The 15,190-nt window shown below is 36.9% G+C and overlaps 1 protein-coding gene across 1 annotated transcript; it reads right to left on the bottom strand.

Annotated features, from left to right (window-relative positions):
- Positions 1 to 1,612: 1,612 nt before the first annotated feature.
- On the bottom strand, positions 1,613 to 14,049 carry LOC122585950 (tRNA-dihydrouridine(47) synthase [NAD(P)(+)]-like). Its single transcript, XM_043758064.1, has 10 exons — positions 13,573 to 14,049; positions 9,201 to 9,317; positions 8,890 to 9,123; positions 7,628 to 7,877; positions 7,280 to 7,530; positions 5,250 to 5,522; positions 3,970 to 4,251; positions 3,753 to 3,873; positions 2,589 to 2,758; positions 1,613 to 1,960 (listed from the first exon to the last, which is right to left on the bottom strand). Exons 1-10 carry the CDS (start codon positions 13,852 to 13,854, stop codon positions 1,862 to 1,864), a joined length of 2,079 nt encoding a protein of 692 aa, XP_043613999.1. The 5' UTR covers positions 13,855 to 14,049; the 3' UTR covers positions 1,613 to 1,861.
- Positions 14,050 to 15,190: the final 1,141 nt, after the last annotated feature.

Raw genomic sequence — 15,190 nt, forward strand, 5'->3', positions numbered from 1 at the left:
TTATTCTTTTTTGGAATGTTAATCAAATTAAGATTACTGATTCCAGAGACGCATTTTAATGTACACTCTCCAGTAACAATCATTGTGAATGTAAGCTAAACTGTAAAAGTGGCGATCCATTTACGTTGAATGGGTCTATATGCACCACAAGCTCAAGTTGAGAAAGAAAATAGGGATTAGTCATGTAAAAAACTTTGAACGAATGTCTATAGTATGAAATAACTAAAGTTGTGTGTATTATATGTAAACAACTTTGAAATAATGTTTATTGTATGTAAGAATTTCATTTCAACCAATTACAATCTGAAAAGTGGCACCTGTATATGGTTGCCACGTATGTTTTCTTACATACAATAAATATTTTTTCAAGTTGTTTACATACAATACACATAACTTTAGTTTTTTCCTACTATAGACATTCGGTCAAAGATAGTTACATTCCAAGAAACTAATCCCAAGAAAATATAATACAAAAGTGACAGTAGATAGTTGCTGTGGTTGATAACAAACAGTGACAAGAATGGCCAAGCACAGTCCTGGTAGTCTAACACACTGAATAAAAGCAGATGGTTGTAATGAAATTAGAAAATTGCTAGCATTTGAATCATTGAGCATCGTAGGATAACCAGTTTGATCCATGTATGAGTAATGTCTGTACTATCTACCCATTTGGGCACATCTACTAGCTTGCTACTAAAGCATTAAAACACACACAATAAGCCAAATTAAAACACAATTATTCAATGGAGTCTGACAATATTCACTTGAGAATACTTGCCCACCATTTTTGTCATAACCTGTTATGCTAAAATGATTAAAATTTTGTTGATCACAATATTTAACAAAAATGTCAAGACCATCATTAGAAGGGGGGAGGGAGCCGAAGGAGGGAGATGGAGAGGGCTTCGGATGCCATGGTCGCGAGCTCAGAGGGAGATGGGTGGCGCGAGCTTGGAGCTCGCTGGGAGATGAGGGGGGAGGTTGAAGACAGGGACCAAAAGTGGCAACTTTAGAAACCTTGATCATGACCGTTGGAGGACCAAAAGTGAAAGAAAGAAAGATCCAGGGACCAAACTTGACATGTTGCTGAAACTTTTATTTTCTTTTGTTTTTTTTTTTTTGAGCTGTACGTAAGTGTTTTTTTTTTTTTTTTTATGAGCTGCTTATTAAATCCCAATTAATCCCAATTTTTTGCTTAATTTTTTTTTTAAACTAATAAAAATGAATAAGTCTATTTTGTTTTTCTTGTTCAACTTTTTTTGTTTTTTTTTTAACATAGTATAAACTATTTTTTTCCAATTATTTAGTATTTTTACTTTTATTATGTAATGTATTTTTTAATATTACGTAATGTGTTTTGTTATTAATAAAACATATAAATTAAAAAAATGGTTAATTATGTAAAGTTTATAGTGTTGAGGATAAATTATGAAAATTTGAAGAAAAGGTTGGGAGCTTCGGTTGTCACTAAAAAAGGTTGAGAAAAAGGTTGGAAGGTTGAAATGAAGTGGAATATTTTGATTGGATGGTTGAAGAGAGATGAAAAGGTTCAACCTTTCGGCTCCCTCCCCCTAAACATCTTAAACACTGCCTGACGACAGTAAAACTGCAATGAAGACATTATGACTAGCATGGTTACCCTTGTACTAATATTATTAGTTTCTTTTGCAGTAATGTTTGGAGCATTACAAGCAACGATTCTTGATATCAAGCTTGTTTTAAAACAATTAGACTATTCTGAATCAAGCTCACAAGAAAATCTCATACCAGAAATACCACCTTGGTTAGCCGCAAACGGAAAAATGAGCCTAGAAACTCGAAGTGAACTAGAACAATCATGGTACCATATACACTTGATGCATCATCCGTTCTCAGCTTTGTCAAAAGCGTTGGATTTGTGCTTTGGAGAAAATGAGAATCCAACTGGAACCTTACCAAGCAACATCTCGGATATTTTAATCTGCAGACAAGACAAGTATAGAGCAAATTTACTTTTACCAGAACTGGCAAGAAAAGCAATAATGCAACAATGTTCAAATTTGTACCGGTATACTATCTAGAATGACAGAGACAGTTGTTTTTTTCTGAAGCTGGAATGACGAAATCTAAAACATTATCACTAACTTATGCAGTCTAACTTGTATCTATATAAGTCTTGCCATAGCGATCAATCATGAGCATATATTACAGAGTAGTAACTTACAAATTCACAATATGTTACCAGAGAAAAATTTTTTGAAAAAAGAAGATAAATTAAAAGATTTTAAACAGTAAAATACACTTTGAATGACTCTTCATCTGCTTGACTGGTTCTTATTCCACTTTCCACCTGGTTCAAAAGTTGTTTTTGTTATTTTTAGTGGTTTAACTAACCCAATATACCCCTTGGACTCCTTCAAGTAAATGGGTCAAAATTGGCATCAGAGTTATGAAAAAGTTGAACGTTCCTCCCCTCCCTTGCCAGGAATGGAATAATTAGAGTGACATGTAACTTACACAAATAAGGTTGTAGCTGCAGCTCTAGATTCTAAAAGTCACATACAAACCAGATAATTACAGGATGGAATCAGGATCAAAAAAAGAATTACCCAATCGACAGCAGACTCAGAAGCCATTAATGTCTCCAAGTCATCACGGCCAAAATATGCAGGTGGGCGTGAGTTCAGCCTTTGCGGGAGAACTTCCAAAAGACCAACAGGAACATATCGGTATGTATAACTAAGCCATTCTAGTAAGAAAGATCTAGTTGTCTCCACTCCTGTATACGCAAAATATCATGATAGATACTATCAGACTAAAGAAAAAACTAAAACTACGTGTTACAAAGGACATCACAAATATCATAGAGCATGGATTAACCAAATAATGATAATCGGCAATAGCATCTTATGAATAAATTAAGCAGTAATAAACAGTATCATACAAAGTTGGACAAAAAGAAGCAATTGTTTAAATAACGTAAGATCCTCTAATATATACTCATCTTTATGACTAGTGTTGCACTGTTGCATCACAATCCCAAGTCAAGATACACAACACAAAAACCATGCGTAGAACCAGTGCGCACTATTTGACAAACCAGATGACCAAGGATGGATATGGGAAGTCATCGCAAATAGATTGTGAATTTTGTGATTTTGAGTAGGCCCGGATAAAATCACGGTTTGTAAATCTATCAATGAATGAGTTATTTGTAGATTTGAGAGACATTCCCAAAGGTAGAATATTTAGTGGATTGAAAGGGGTTTATAATAGAAGTGGACAAAGTACCATGCATCATAGATAGCAGTGGCAATTCCGACCCATTAACTTAAAATTGATCTATATTATATACATCTTATATATTATCTCTAGCAAATCCCATGAGCTCGAATCCCTTCGTTTGCAAGTGCCATTTGCTACGTAAGGCTCATATACCCTCGATTAAGCCACATAAGAGAAACTTATATAGGCTCGATGAGTGCCACGTAGGACACACTTAACAAGGTTGTAATAATAAACAAATAATATATATGAAAAAGAACATTATAAATTTTGCTTGTTTTCAAAGGCCATATGTTCGAGGTTGGTGTTCATAGCTAAAAACAAGATTAACTCAAAAAGTTACCCAAAGGGTAATTTTAATGCAGAAAATTACTAAAATATTAATGTAATAACAGGGCTATTGTTATCATATTTGGCTGGTGTAATGGAAGCAAAGTCAAAACAAGTTGAGCTAAAGCAAAAAACCACTATTAACACCAACTGCATACCTTTAGTGTCAGAACCCCAATGTTCAAGTCCAAAACGTACATAATCTTTCAAAATATTCAAGCGTTCACCAGAACTTATGTCCCAATCTCTCTGCTCTTTAATTTCTGTAAAAAGCCAGGGCTACATGCATACACAACATACGAACACACAGTTTTACTTATATATCAGTAGTACTCCAAGAACAAGGAACTCAAAGTCAAATCTATAGTTACACACCTTTACTAGAGCACCTCGAGCAATCATGCATGATGACAGTTCTGGGCAATTGGATTTGTGTTTATTCCAGTCTGAGAATGAAAAGATGTCTCCATTCCCAAGAACTTGTAAAGTATCAGGGGCCTTTCTTGTACACTGGTATACATATTCCCAATCAGGCTGCTTGGTGTAACGCTGCTGACGAGATCTACCATGAATGGTAACTGCACTAGCTCCCCATTGCGCAACATCTGCTATCACAGAGTCAATGCGACTTCTACCCTCATAGTAACTTGTTCTTGCCTAGTACCAGATATATGAAAGGAAAACCAAACAGAATGAGATAGGCTTAATACCAAAGTAGTGAACAATTCGTACCATGTAACAACACATTTGACATACGAATTAATTTTTTATCTATATATGTTGTTTTAATCATCCGGCATCCAATTGAATATATACAACTGTACTCAAATATGTTAGACCTTAATAGGTAACAAATGAACCGCCCATGACTTCTATGGGACAAAACTGAATTAACCAAACCCATTTTAATTTAGTTCCACAAAAACATTTCTTTTATGAAAAGAAAACCATCCTACAAGAGAACTAGTTTAACTCAAGTTTCTTAAGAAAGGACTATTTTATTTATTTATTTATTTTAACGTCTTAAAAAAAAGAATATTACAGGCCTGCCAGATGGTTTTTTAAATAGGATAGGATTCTTTATATTTTAAAAAGAAAGTCAGATTTACCAGATGAATCTAGTGAAAAACTCCAATTTCACGTAGTAATATTATATGAATGGTTCAGATCAGTTCAAGAAACTGAATCAGGAAGCAAACTTAACTTTTTTAGTAGAAAAGCAAAAGACAACAAACTTATCCGGTTTACCCAAATATCAAACCAAACCGATCCTTTCACTTGATCGAGATAACTTCGTGCTTTTACAGTTTGGACATACTGATACGAACCCGAATGGATTTGTATCAGTAAACAAAGAAAAACAGTGAAAAACAATTAAGTTTCCTGCACTTAAAGTAAAGGGGATCTCCAAGAAGTCTAAGACTCAATCAGTCAATCTAATCAATTAATAAAAGAAACTACAACCCGAATGTTCTATATAAACTAATCCTAAAGGTTAGTTAAAAAGGTATTATAACAAAATAAAAAAACTAACTATAATAAAGATGTCCTAATATATATTTAAATAAAGGACTTTTAATGATAATACTTATATGTAATATTATTTATCACCTGGTAATAACATGATTCGTATCACATACACAGGTGTTACATACCTTTATAGTTATTGGAATGTCCACTGTGCTAGAAACTGCGTGTATCAGATTTTTCATCCGCATTGGTTTTGAAAGAAGAGCTGAACCTGCCCCTTTACTAACGACAAGATCAATTGGACAGCCCATATTGATATCAATAAAATCGACCGAACATTCTTGTTCAATAAGTTCAGCAGCTCGAGCAACAGTGTCAGGATATGCCCCACATATCTGAACTCCAAACAGATCTTCAGATACATGGCGCCTTAAAAGTGCCCATTCTGCAGCCTGGCCCTGTATACAAATGAGAAACAAGCATTCAAACTTCATATACAGGTATAAGAGATAGACTAGTTAGCTGTCCGTTCATAATACATATAAGAGTAAATTACACTTTTCGTCCCTGAAGTTGGCACGTTTTTCACTTTTAATCCCTAAACTTTAAAAATTACAATTTTGACCCTAAAGTTGGCCCATTTTTTCAATAATCGTCCTTTGGCCTTACGGCGTTAAAAATGGCCGTTAACGTACGCACGTGCTAGACACGTGAGAGCACTAATGTCATTTCACCTTACACCGAGGGACAAAAAGTGAAAAAAATAGTTACTTGAGGGACGAAAAGTGAAAAAATAGCTTGAGGGACGAAAAATGAAAATCATACAAATAAATTTATTCTTCCATACTTTCTTTTCCGATCGCACTAATGTCATTTTTTTTCTTTTCTAAATTTTGATTTTAATTGAAAGGGGGACGGTGGATGGTGGTGATTCTAGGTGGCAGCGGTGGTTGGTGGTGATTCTAGTCGGTGGCGGTTGGTTGGTGGTGAATGTAGACGGCGGTGGTTGGAGGTGACGGTAGATGGCGGTGTTTGGTGATGATTGTAGGCGGTGGTGGCTGTTGTTGATTGTAGTGGCGCTGGCTGTTGGTAATTATAGGCAGCGGTGGCCGGAGGTGGCAGTGGCTCATGGTGGTTATAGACGGCGGTGGCTGGTGTTGGTTACAGACGGCGGTGGCTGGTAGCGACGACTGTTGTTGGTGGTTATTAGGTGGTGGTGATTGTAGAGGCTTAGGGGTAAAGCGGAAATAAATGTCTAGTCAAAAAATTCTATTAGAAAAGACGATCGGAAAGATGATCAGAAAAGAAAGAATGGAAGAATAAATTTATTTGTATAATTTTCATTTTTCGTCCCTCAAGTAGCTATTTTTTCACTTTACGTCCCTCAAGTAGCTATTTTTTCACTTTTCGTCCCTGAAGTAGCTAATTTTTCACTTTTCGTCCCTCGGTGTAAGGTGAAATGACATTACTGCCCTCACGTGTCTAGCACGTGCGTACGTTAATGGACATTTTTTAACGCCGTAAGGCCAAAGGACGATTATTGAAAAAATTGGCCAACTTTAGGGTCAAAATTGTAATTTTTAAAGTTTAGGGATCAAAAATAAAAAATGTGCCAACTTTAAGGACGAAAAGTATAATTTACTCTACATATAAAGATGCTTGCATAATTTCTACTAGTTTCTCTTCATGGTTAAGCGCTCACTATAATACAGGGTCAGATGAAAAAGGAACCAAAAACCTAGAGGCAGTAATGCTGACACATTTACAAATGATTGTGTTGATGTTAAAACTATGACAAGCTAAACAAGATCACAAAAAAAAATAGCTAAAAATAGGAAACGTGACAAAAGTCGCTCAAAGAGTAATGTACAAAATCTGCTAAATCCTTCAAGCATATACTATTGTAGTCATATTTATATACCAACTGTAAAATATGAGCAGTAATTTAAGCAAAAAGGATTTCTGGCCCAACCCAACCAGGACCATAAATTATTCGCTTTGACCCGTTACCAACCTGCCCATTGTGCCACCTAGAAAAATATTTTCTAAAAGCAAAGCTGACTCGCTCCTCCTAATAACAAATCAGAATATCAGATTTAAAATGGTTAATTCAAAGATTGTGGTTACAGTTGTCTAATAGTAAAATTATGAAAAAAACTGATGCTGCGATCTTCCAAGCCATATCTCACCCAAATGTTGACATATCATTACATACCTGTATAAGATTTGTGCACATTGCCATTTCACCACATGTTATATCCACACCAAACGATTTGCAAACCCTTCTGAAAGGCAGGTTACCAACTGTCGTTAAAGGGGCAAGATATAGCTTATCCCTGAAATCAATTAGCTTCTTTTCACGTGGGTGTGACTTTAAGCTTTTATCCGTTTCTACATGATCAGCAGTTGAAAGTGGCTCTAACTGTGCACTACTTGTATCAAGATCTTTCTCCTCGAGACTTGCACCTATCATAAGATACAAAGAGACGGTATAGATACATAAGGATTAAGGAGAAGAATATCAACCAATTCCAGCTAAAAAATCTTCAGTGTTGTAACAAACCATTGGTTTCTTCAATGGGATCAAACGTTTCATCATTTAACGATTTTCCTTTCTTTAGGGGCCTAGGATCATCAGCACCATTAATGTCTTCAAGTTTCTCATGAACTTCTGGACAACATCCGTTGTCAACAATCAATTGAGCAGCAACTTCACCACTGCCGTTTCCATTTGTCAAATGAGAACCATTTAAAATTGTCTGACTGTCTTCTTTTTCATCAGCATTCGGTGCCTTTTTCAATTTTGATGGACCCTGCATTTCAAACCCCACATAATTTATCATTTGTCCTTGAACTAAACGACTAAAACCCAATAGCAAAGAAGATCAACTAAACACACGGGCTTAAAAGTATTCTTAATGGATACAGGACTTGAGACCGCCAAAACGAGTATGCAGGTTGAGCCTAAAGGAGTTCCAATCAAACGAGCCACCAGGTTTGAGAATAAGGTGGGATCCATGTATCTAGTGGCCAGCGATTCACTCGAGTGGTCGACTACCTTGTAGCAACTAATCGGCCTAAATGGGGAAACTCTGTGAATACTCGGATTGAATAACTAAACATTACTTCAAAATTATATAAATGACATGTTCATAGGACCACAGAAATATACTTCAAAACATTAACACATTTTTCTGATAACTCAATCCAATATTTTTGGCCAATTATACGGTGATCGAGCAGTCAACGACCCTGTAGCAAATACTCGGTACCTGTGTAGTTGATTTTGGGTATATTTTGGTTTTTGGCCCTCTTCTAGAATTTCAGTCCAAATTTCGGTCCTGATATAATCGGTGATATTTACCGATAACCCACCAATATCGGTCCAAATTTCGGTGGGATGTTGATTTTCCAGGTAACTTTTAATTTTTAATTTATTATTTGGTGCAAACTTAAACATAACATAATACACTAAATTTTGTTAACACTAATCTATCAATTGTTGACACATTTAAGCTTGACTTTTGATATTTTTATTAAGTATGCATTAAATACTATATATATATATACACATATATACATTGCATAATATTAAAATTACCGATATCCCACCGGAATAAACCGATATCTCAAATATCAGAATAAACAGATACTTGATTTTGGACCAATATAACTACACAAGTATAAGGGATTTCATCTACTTGATAACAAATTTATGTTTATAAGCTTATTCAGACTATCACTCCTGATAATAAACAATAACTATTATATAGCAGGGAGGTTCACAATCCAGATGACATGAAAGGTATTATTATCTACTCATACCATTAGACCAAGAGCTTTAAGTTTAGCATCTGCCTTAGGAAACTGCATTTTGTTCTTCCACAATAGTTTTTGGACATCTTTCTTCAGTCCGTTGACTTCAGATTCCTCTCGACAATTTGGAGTTGCAGCAGATACTTCAGTTCTATGTGTACCTAGATATCTACAACCCAATCCATAGGGGCATGCACCTTTATCACTGTCAAACGGGCAGTTGCCCTCTAAATCAGCAGGTTTCTGCATTTACCAATATCAAGTCTCATCATAATAAATCATTTCATGAAAAAGAAAACAGATGGCAAATCAACTTTTACCTGAGCTATGAATGCTTCTATGTCATGGCTAAAACGACACTTATCACCGTAAGGACATGAATCTAGTTTTCCTCCCTTTGCAACCATAGGACAGAGGTTACGTGTTGATTGCTTTTCCTGCAAGGACATTGTCATATATCATTAGATGATGTTAAAATTAACAGCTATCAATTCTCTACTACCAAATTTCTTTTGTATTTTATGATACGGGGTGCATTTTATGATTCCCCAAAGTTTGGAACGTGCATCACTTTTCTGCTAGTATGCAATGCACACAAAAAAATGTGATTACAAATAGTGAACCTCTTTTTTCACAATAGAAACTTATTGTGTAATAGGTCAAATGCCATAAGAAGGTAACCTTTCTTCCTAAATTTTCTAATATAGATAATCTATTTAGAATTCGTTTATTTGAAGGATTGCATTATCAAAAATTAAAAAAAAAAAGAATATCATTACTTTAATCCACCAGTCATCTGTTAATCTTCCCTAAATGCAACCATTGTTTAACACTTCATTTGAAGGATTAGATCCAAAAACCCATCCACAATCCGTGAACCCCTTAGTGTGTCTCAATATAGGCGGATCTTAGGCCAGGGCAAAAAGGGTTTAAGCCTAGAGACCAAATTATTGAGGGGTTCATATATTTCCGATTAACAACTGTTAGATACCTAGTAGTCTAGTAGGTTATAAGCCTACATTAGATACATAGTAGGTTTTATTGTTTTAATCCCAGGGAAAAATTAATAGCTTCAGCGGATAGTTTGCTTCAGAGATCTCTGAAAGTTTCATTAAGAGTGCCAACCTATTTTTCTTGCATTAAGGTGTGTATATGTTGGGTTTATGGAGACTTGATAGGCAAGCCCAGTTTAGAAGGCTGTTAAGGCAGCAGGCCTTACAACTTAAGTCACAGCAAGCCCTTTAATTAACTTAGGCCTGGTTACTTGGTAACTTGGGAATTAAGTCATTAACCCTAATCTATCTATTATAAATATATTGTTATGTACTTGTAATTCCTCATCACGAGAGTGAGAGAGGCAGAAAGCTTTAATAAAACATTCTAGTTGCAGCCCGTGGATTAGTTCACACAGTTTAGTGTAAGATACCACGTTAAATCTCTCGTGTCCTTCATTCTTGTTATTTTTCTGGTTCTTGTGTTTGTGTGTATGTGCAGTTTATTCTTAACAAGTGGTATCAGAGCAGGTTTCACACAGATCACACAGCCGTCACCTACCCAGCCGTTACCCAGATTAGGGTTCCAGCCAAGTCCAGCCAACACAGCCGTCACCCAGATTAGGGTTTCGGCCAAAACCAGCCACTACATCCACCACAGTCAGCCAGAACAGCCATAATTAGGTCTGATTTGGTAAAATCAGGTCTGATTTTGGGAAGATTAGGGTTCAATTGGGTGGATTAGGGTTTAATTGGGCAGACTAGGGCTCAATTTGGCAGATTAGGGTTTTCAGTTTGTGAATTAGCAGCTGATTTTGGGGATTCCAGGTCAGTAAGCTTCGATTTTGGGTATATTGCATTAATCAGCAGTCGGTTTTTTGGGTATACAGTGTCAATCAGCACTCGATTTGGGTCTTCATTGTTAATCAGCGGCAAATTTACTCTTTTCTCTTATTAGACGCTCTCTTTTCGTGATCAGTTTTTTGTTAAGTCAATATAATGGCAGAAGCCGGAAAGATTACAATTGAAAAGTTTAACGGGAAAGATTTCAGTTGGTGGAAGATGCAAGTAGAGGATTTGCTAGTTCAAAAGGATTTGGATGTTGTGTTGTCGGGTGAAAGACCAGAGAGTATAAAACAAGACGAATGGGATACTTTGGATAAGAAAGCCCAGGGAGTAATTCGGCTGACATTATCTAAGGATGTTGCGTTCAACATTCTGAAAGAAAAGACAGCGAAGGAAATCATGGATGCGTTGTCTAATATGTACGAGAAGCCTTCGGCAGCAAATAAAGTTTTCTTGATTCGAGATTTGGTGAATACAAGGATGAAGGAAGAGAGTTCAGTAACAGTGCACATCAATAATATGAACTCGATTTTGTCTAGACTTGAGTCAGTGGAGATAAAATTCGATGATGAGGTCCAGGCTTTGCTACTGTTATCTTCATTACCTGACAGTTGGTCCGGAACTGTTACAACCGTTACAAGTTCAACAGGATCCAAAAAGCTCACTTTTGAAGGGATTCGAGATTTAATTCTAGGCGAAGCCGTCAGACGAAAGAATTTTGTTGAATCATCGAGTGACTTGTTGAATGTAGGTAGAGGAAGGAGTAATAACAGAGGTACTAGAAGCGGAAACAGAAAAAGGAGTCAATCTAAGGCTCGTAATGATGTGACTTGTTGGAACTGTAAGGAGGTCGGTCATTTTAGGAATCAATGTCCGAATGAAAAGAAAGAGGTGAATACTACTTTTGCTTCAGATGATAAAGCAGATGCTTTAATCTGTAGTGTAGAAAGTAGTATGGATTCCTGGGTAATGGATTCTGGTGCTTCGTTTCATGCTACCCATGACAGTGTAACGTTGAAGAATCTTAAAGTAGGGGACTTCGGAAAGGTTAAGCTGGCAAATGATGATATACTTGATGTTACGGGCATAGAAGATGTTGATTTGATAACTTGAGTCGGTACTACTTGGACTTTGAAAGACATGAGGGTTATTCCAAGCTTGAAGAAGAGTTTAATTTCAGTTGGGCAGTGTTGGATGACTCGGGGCACGAGGTAAAGTTCAGGAATCGGCAGTGGAAAGTTGTTAAAGGTAATCTCGTGATAGCTCGTAGACACAAGAGAGGTTCATTGTACTTTGTTAGCTTGACATCAGAAGATCAGAATAGATCAGTTCTGAAGAAAAAAGAAGTCTGATTCACAGAATCTCGTGGGCAGAAGAGGGTTTGCTTTGCAAGAAAGAAACCTAAAGCCAATGTGAAGATTCGGGATGAACGAGTTCGAAAGGTTAGACCAGTCAAGGGACATCGTGACAGTGGGAGCGTTGGCAGTAAGCTAGTCAAAGCTTCAGTTACATCTTCCCGATGACAGTGGGTTGTAAAAACCAGTATTTCGACTAATAAAGTCCCTCCAGATGATTTCTTGCTTATAAAGAAGAGTGGTTGTTCTCAGAATTTCTCAAGGTCTGGCAGTTCGTTTCAGTGGGAGCCGGTAGAGACAGAGAACGAGTCAGGGGCAGAGATAGCCGTGACTGATGAATTGAAGCTCACTGGAGTTTCAACAGACCTTCAGGTTAACTCATAAGAAGGTTGCTGCAACTAGGATGGAATGATGAAGTTACTAGACGTACAAGTACAAGTATTCACAGCGGAAGGCAGTTTGAAGATTATCAAGCCTCCAAGTGGGAGATTGTTGGGTTTATGGAGACTTGATAGGCAAGCCCAGTTTAGAAGGCTGTTAAGGCAGCAGGCCTTACAACTTAAGTCACAGCAGGCCCTTTAATTAACTTAGGCCTGGTTACTTGGTAACTTGGGAATTAAGTCATTAACCTTAATCTATCTATTATAAATATATTGTTATGTACTTGTAATTCCTCATCACGAGAGTGAGAGAGGCAGAAAGCTTTAATAAAACATTCTAGTTGCAGCCCGTGGATTAATTCACACAGTTTAGTGTGAGATACCACGTTAAATCTCTCGTGTCCTTCATTCTTGTTATTTTTCTGGTTCTTGTGTTTGTGTGTGTGTGCAGTTTATTCCTGAGAGTATAAATCCTCTGACATATATCACTACCAATGCTGATTCGCTTGTTACCATCAATTGGTTCTCCAATTTTTTTGATATCTGTAACTTATACTCACATCATAAATTTCGTTCTAGGATGATGACCATACTACGGTTTTCATAGCTCATTAACTTAATTAGAACCTTGAGAAATCTAGGTTGCTGTTAAAACCATTTTCATTTTACAATTACATACAATAGCTGAAAACACATGCATCTTGATATTATATCAAATAACCACAATTTATGTGGAAAAGAAAGTAGGCTCAACGAGTTCCCATCACCATCACGGAGAGATATATTTCGTTCTATGAATCTATGACATCTCTAAATCATTAGAGAATTTTTTTCCTAGTGGCTGCCTCTAACTTTAGGGGCCTACTTTTTCTTCTTGCCTTGCGGCTCGAATTTTTTATTTTTTTGTTGTTCCTAGAGAGGGCCGTGTGTCTCAGAACCGTTCCTCCGAAAACAGGTAAATGTTTTCTAATGACGTTTTTGTATTTTTGGATGATGCATAAACGATTCTATTTTGCACAATCCGGATTTGAGCATTATCAAGATTCTCACCCCACCCACCCTGTATGTATCTGTATATATATATAATAAAAGGAGGAGAAATAATATAAAAAAAATTACCTGATTGCGTTCTCTTTTAAGCTGTCGTTTCGATTTCTTTTCCTTACTAACAGGCGGCGGAGCTGAAATGGTTGAGGCAGGAACGACGTCGTTTGATGAGCCATTTTCGTTATCAGTCAGTCGTTTGGGTAGAGGAATAATAAATTCCTTTTTTACCGGAACAATTGCTTTCGCCACCATCTCTTCTACTGTCATTTCAGTTATCGGTTTTCTAGCTGGTGGCTGCGGCGGTTCCTTCGGTGGTTGTTCTCCGACGGTAACTTCCGTTGCCGGTGCTGCCATCGCCGGCCAAAAACGGTTTATTGTATAGAGTTTGTTAGGGTTTTGGGAGTTATCAGCTGTAACTGATACGAGTGGTGGTAAAACTATAAAAGGCGGAAAAGAAATGATCAATCAAACGGCGTCGTTGCGAATACTGATAGGATGTAGGTGTACGATAGTCAAAAACTAGAACATTTACCTCGTGCGTTGGGGTGGGATTTTGTTTAAGTGTACATCATGTAATTTTAGTTATCGCGAGGAAGTTTGTTATCAACTCAGTTTTATTATGTTAGTTTTTTTAAGATATTTTTGATAACTTTTTACATCAATTATCTAAATCCTTCAACGATGACAAGACTAACGTCGCTGTCACTACTATTTGTAGTTGCCACCACTACATTGTGGTTGTCACAATCACCGTCACATTACGCTGGTATCGTGCTAGTTTATATTTTAGACATTTTATTTTTCAGAATTTTCATATTTATAAAAGGCTTCTTTAATTTTATTTTTATTATTTTATTATATAGATACATATATAAACAGTTGTAAGTTGTTAAATGACTATGGGGCAGGCACTAGGCAGTTGTCCGTAAATTGATTGTAATGAAAATTATTAGAAAATTGATGACATACCCTGCCTAAGGAACGAAGCGCGTCACGAAGGTTGTACGTAACAAAGGTCGTATAGAAGATAAAAGAATATAAGAATTGCTTCCCTACAAAATCGGGATTTGTTCTTATTAAGAGGGCAAGCAATTATGGAAGTTATTCTTCTAGGAAAACCCTAAATCTTGGCTTATTTTCCAAGCTAGGGTCGTCCCTATAAAAGGAGACCTCACGAAGGCATCATGGATATGCATAATATAATCGGACCAAAAGAACACAACTACACATACAATTGGCGTAAAGAGATTCACTCTACCTTTGGGGAATTGCCAACAAACAACCAAAAACACCCATCATCCCCCTTCTTAACCTAACCTCAGTTTGGTGTACAAACATTTGGCTCCATCCATGGGACACGAACCGGAATCTAGAACCCACGACAAATATCTTTGTGCACTCCCACCGCAGGAAATGGTGAAAAAGAACAAAGGCAGACCCCTGAAGGACAGCAAGGCAGCCCTGGCGATCAGCCAGGGAACCACCAGTCCCTTAGATCCGCGTCGGATCGAGACAGAAGGTTTTTACTTCCCTCCCCTGGGAAAGGATAAACCATCCAACAATCCTCTCATTATTCAAACCACGGTGTTCAACATCGAAGTGAGAAGGGTCTACTTGGATAGCGGAAGTGAGTGCGACGTAATCTTTGAGCACTGCTTCCTCAAACTCCTAGACGCCCTGCGGGCCCGAA

Source organism: Erigeron canadensis, chromosome 1 (genome assembly GCF_010389155.1).
Source record: "Erigeron canadensis isolate Cc75 chromosome 1, C_canadensis_v1, whole genome shotgun sequence".
Classification (NCBI taxonomy): Eukaryota; Viridiplantae; Streptophyta; class Magnoliopsida; order Asterales; family Asteraceae; genus Erigeron; species Erigeron canadensis.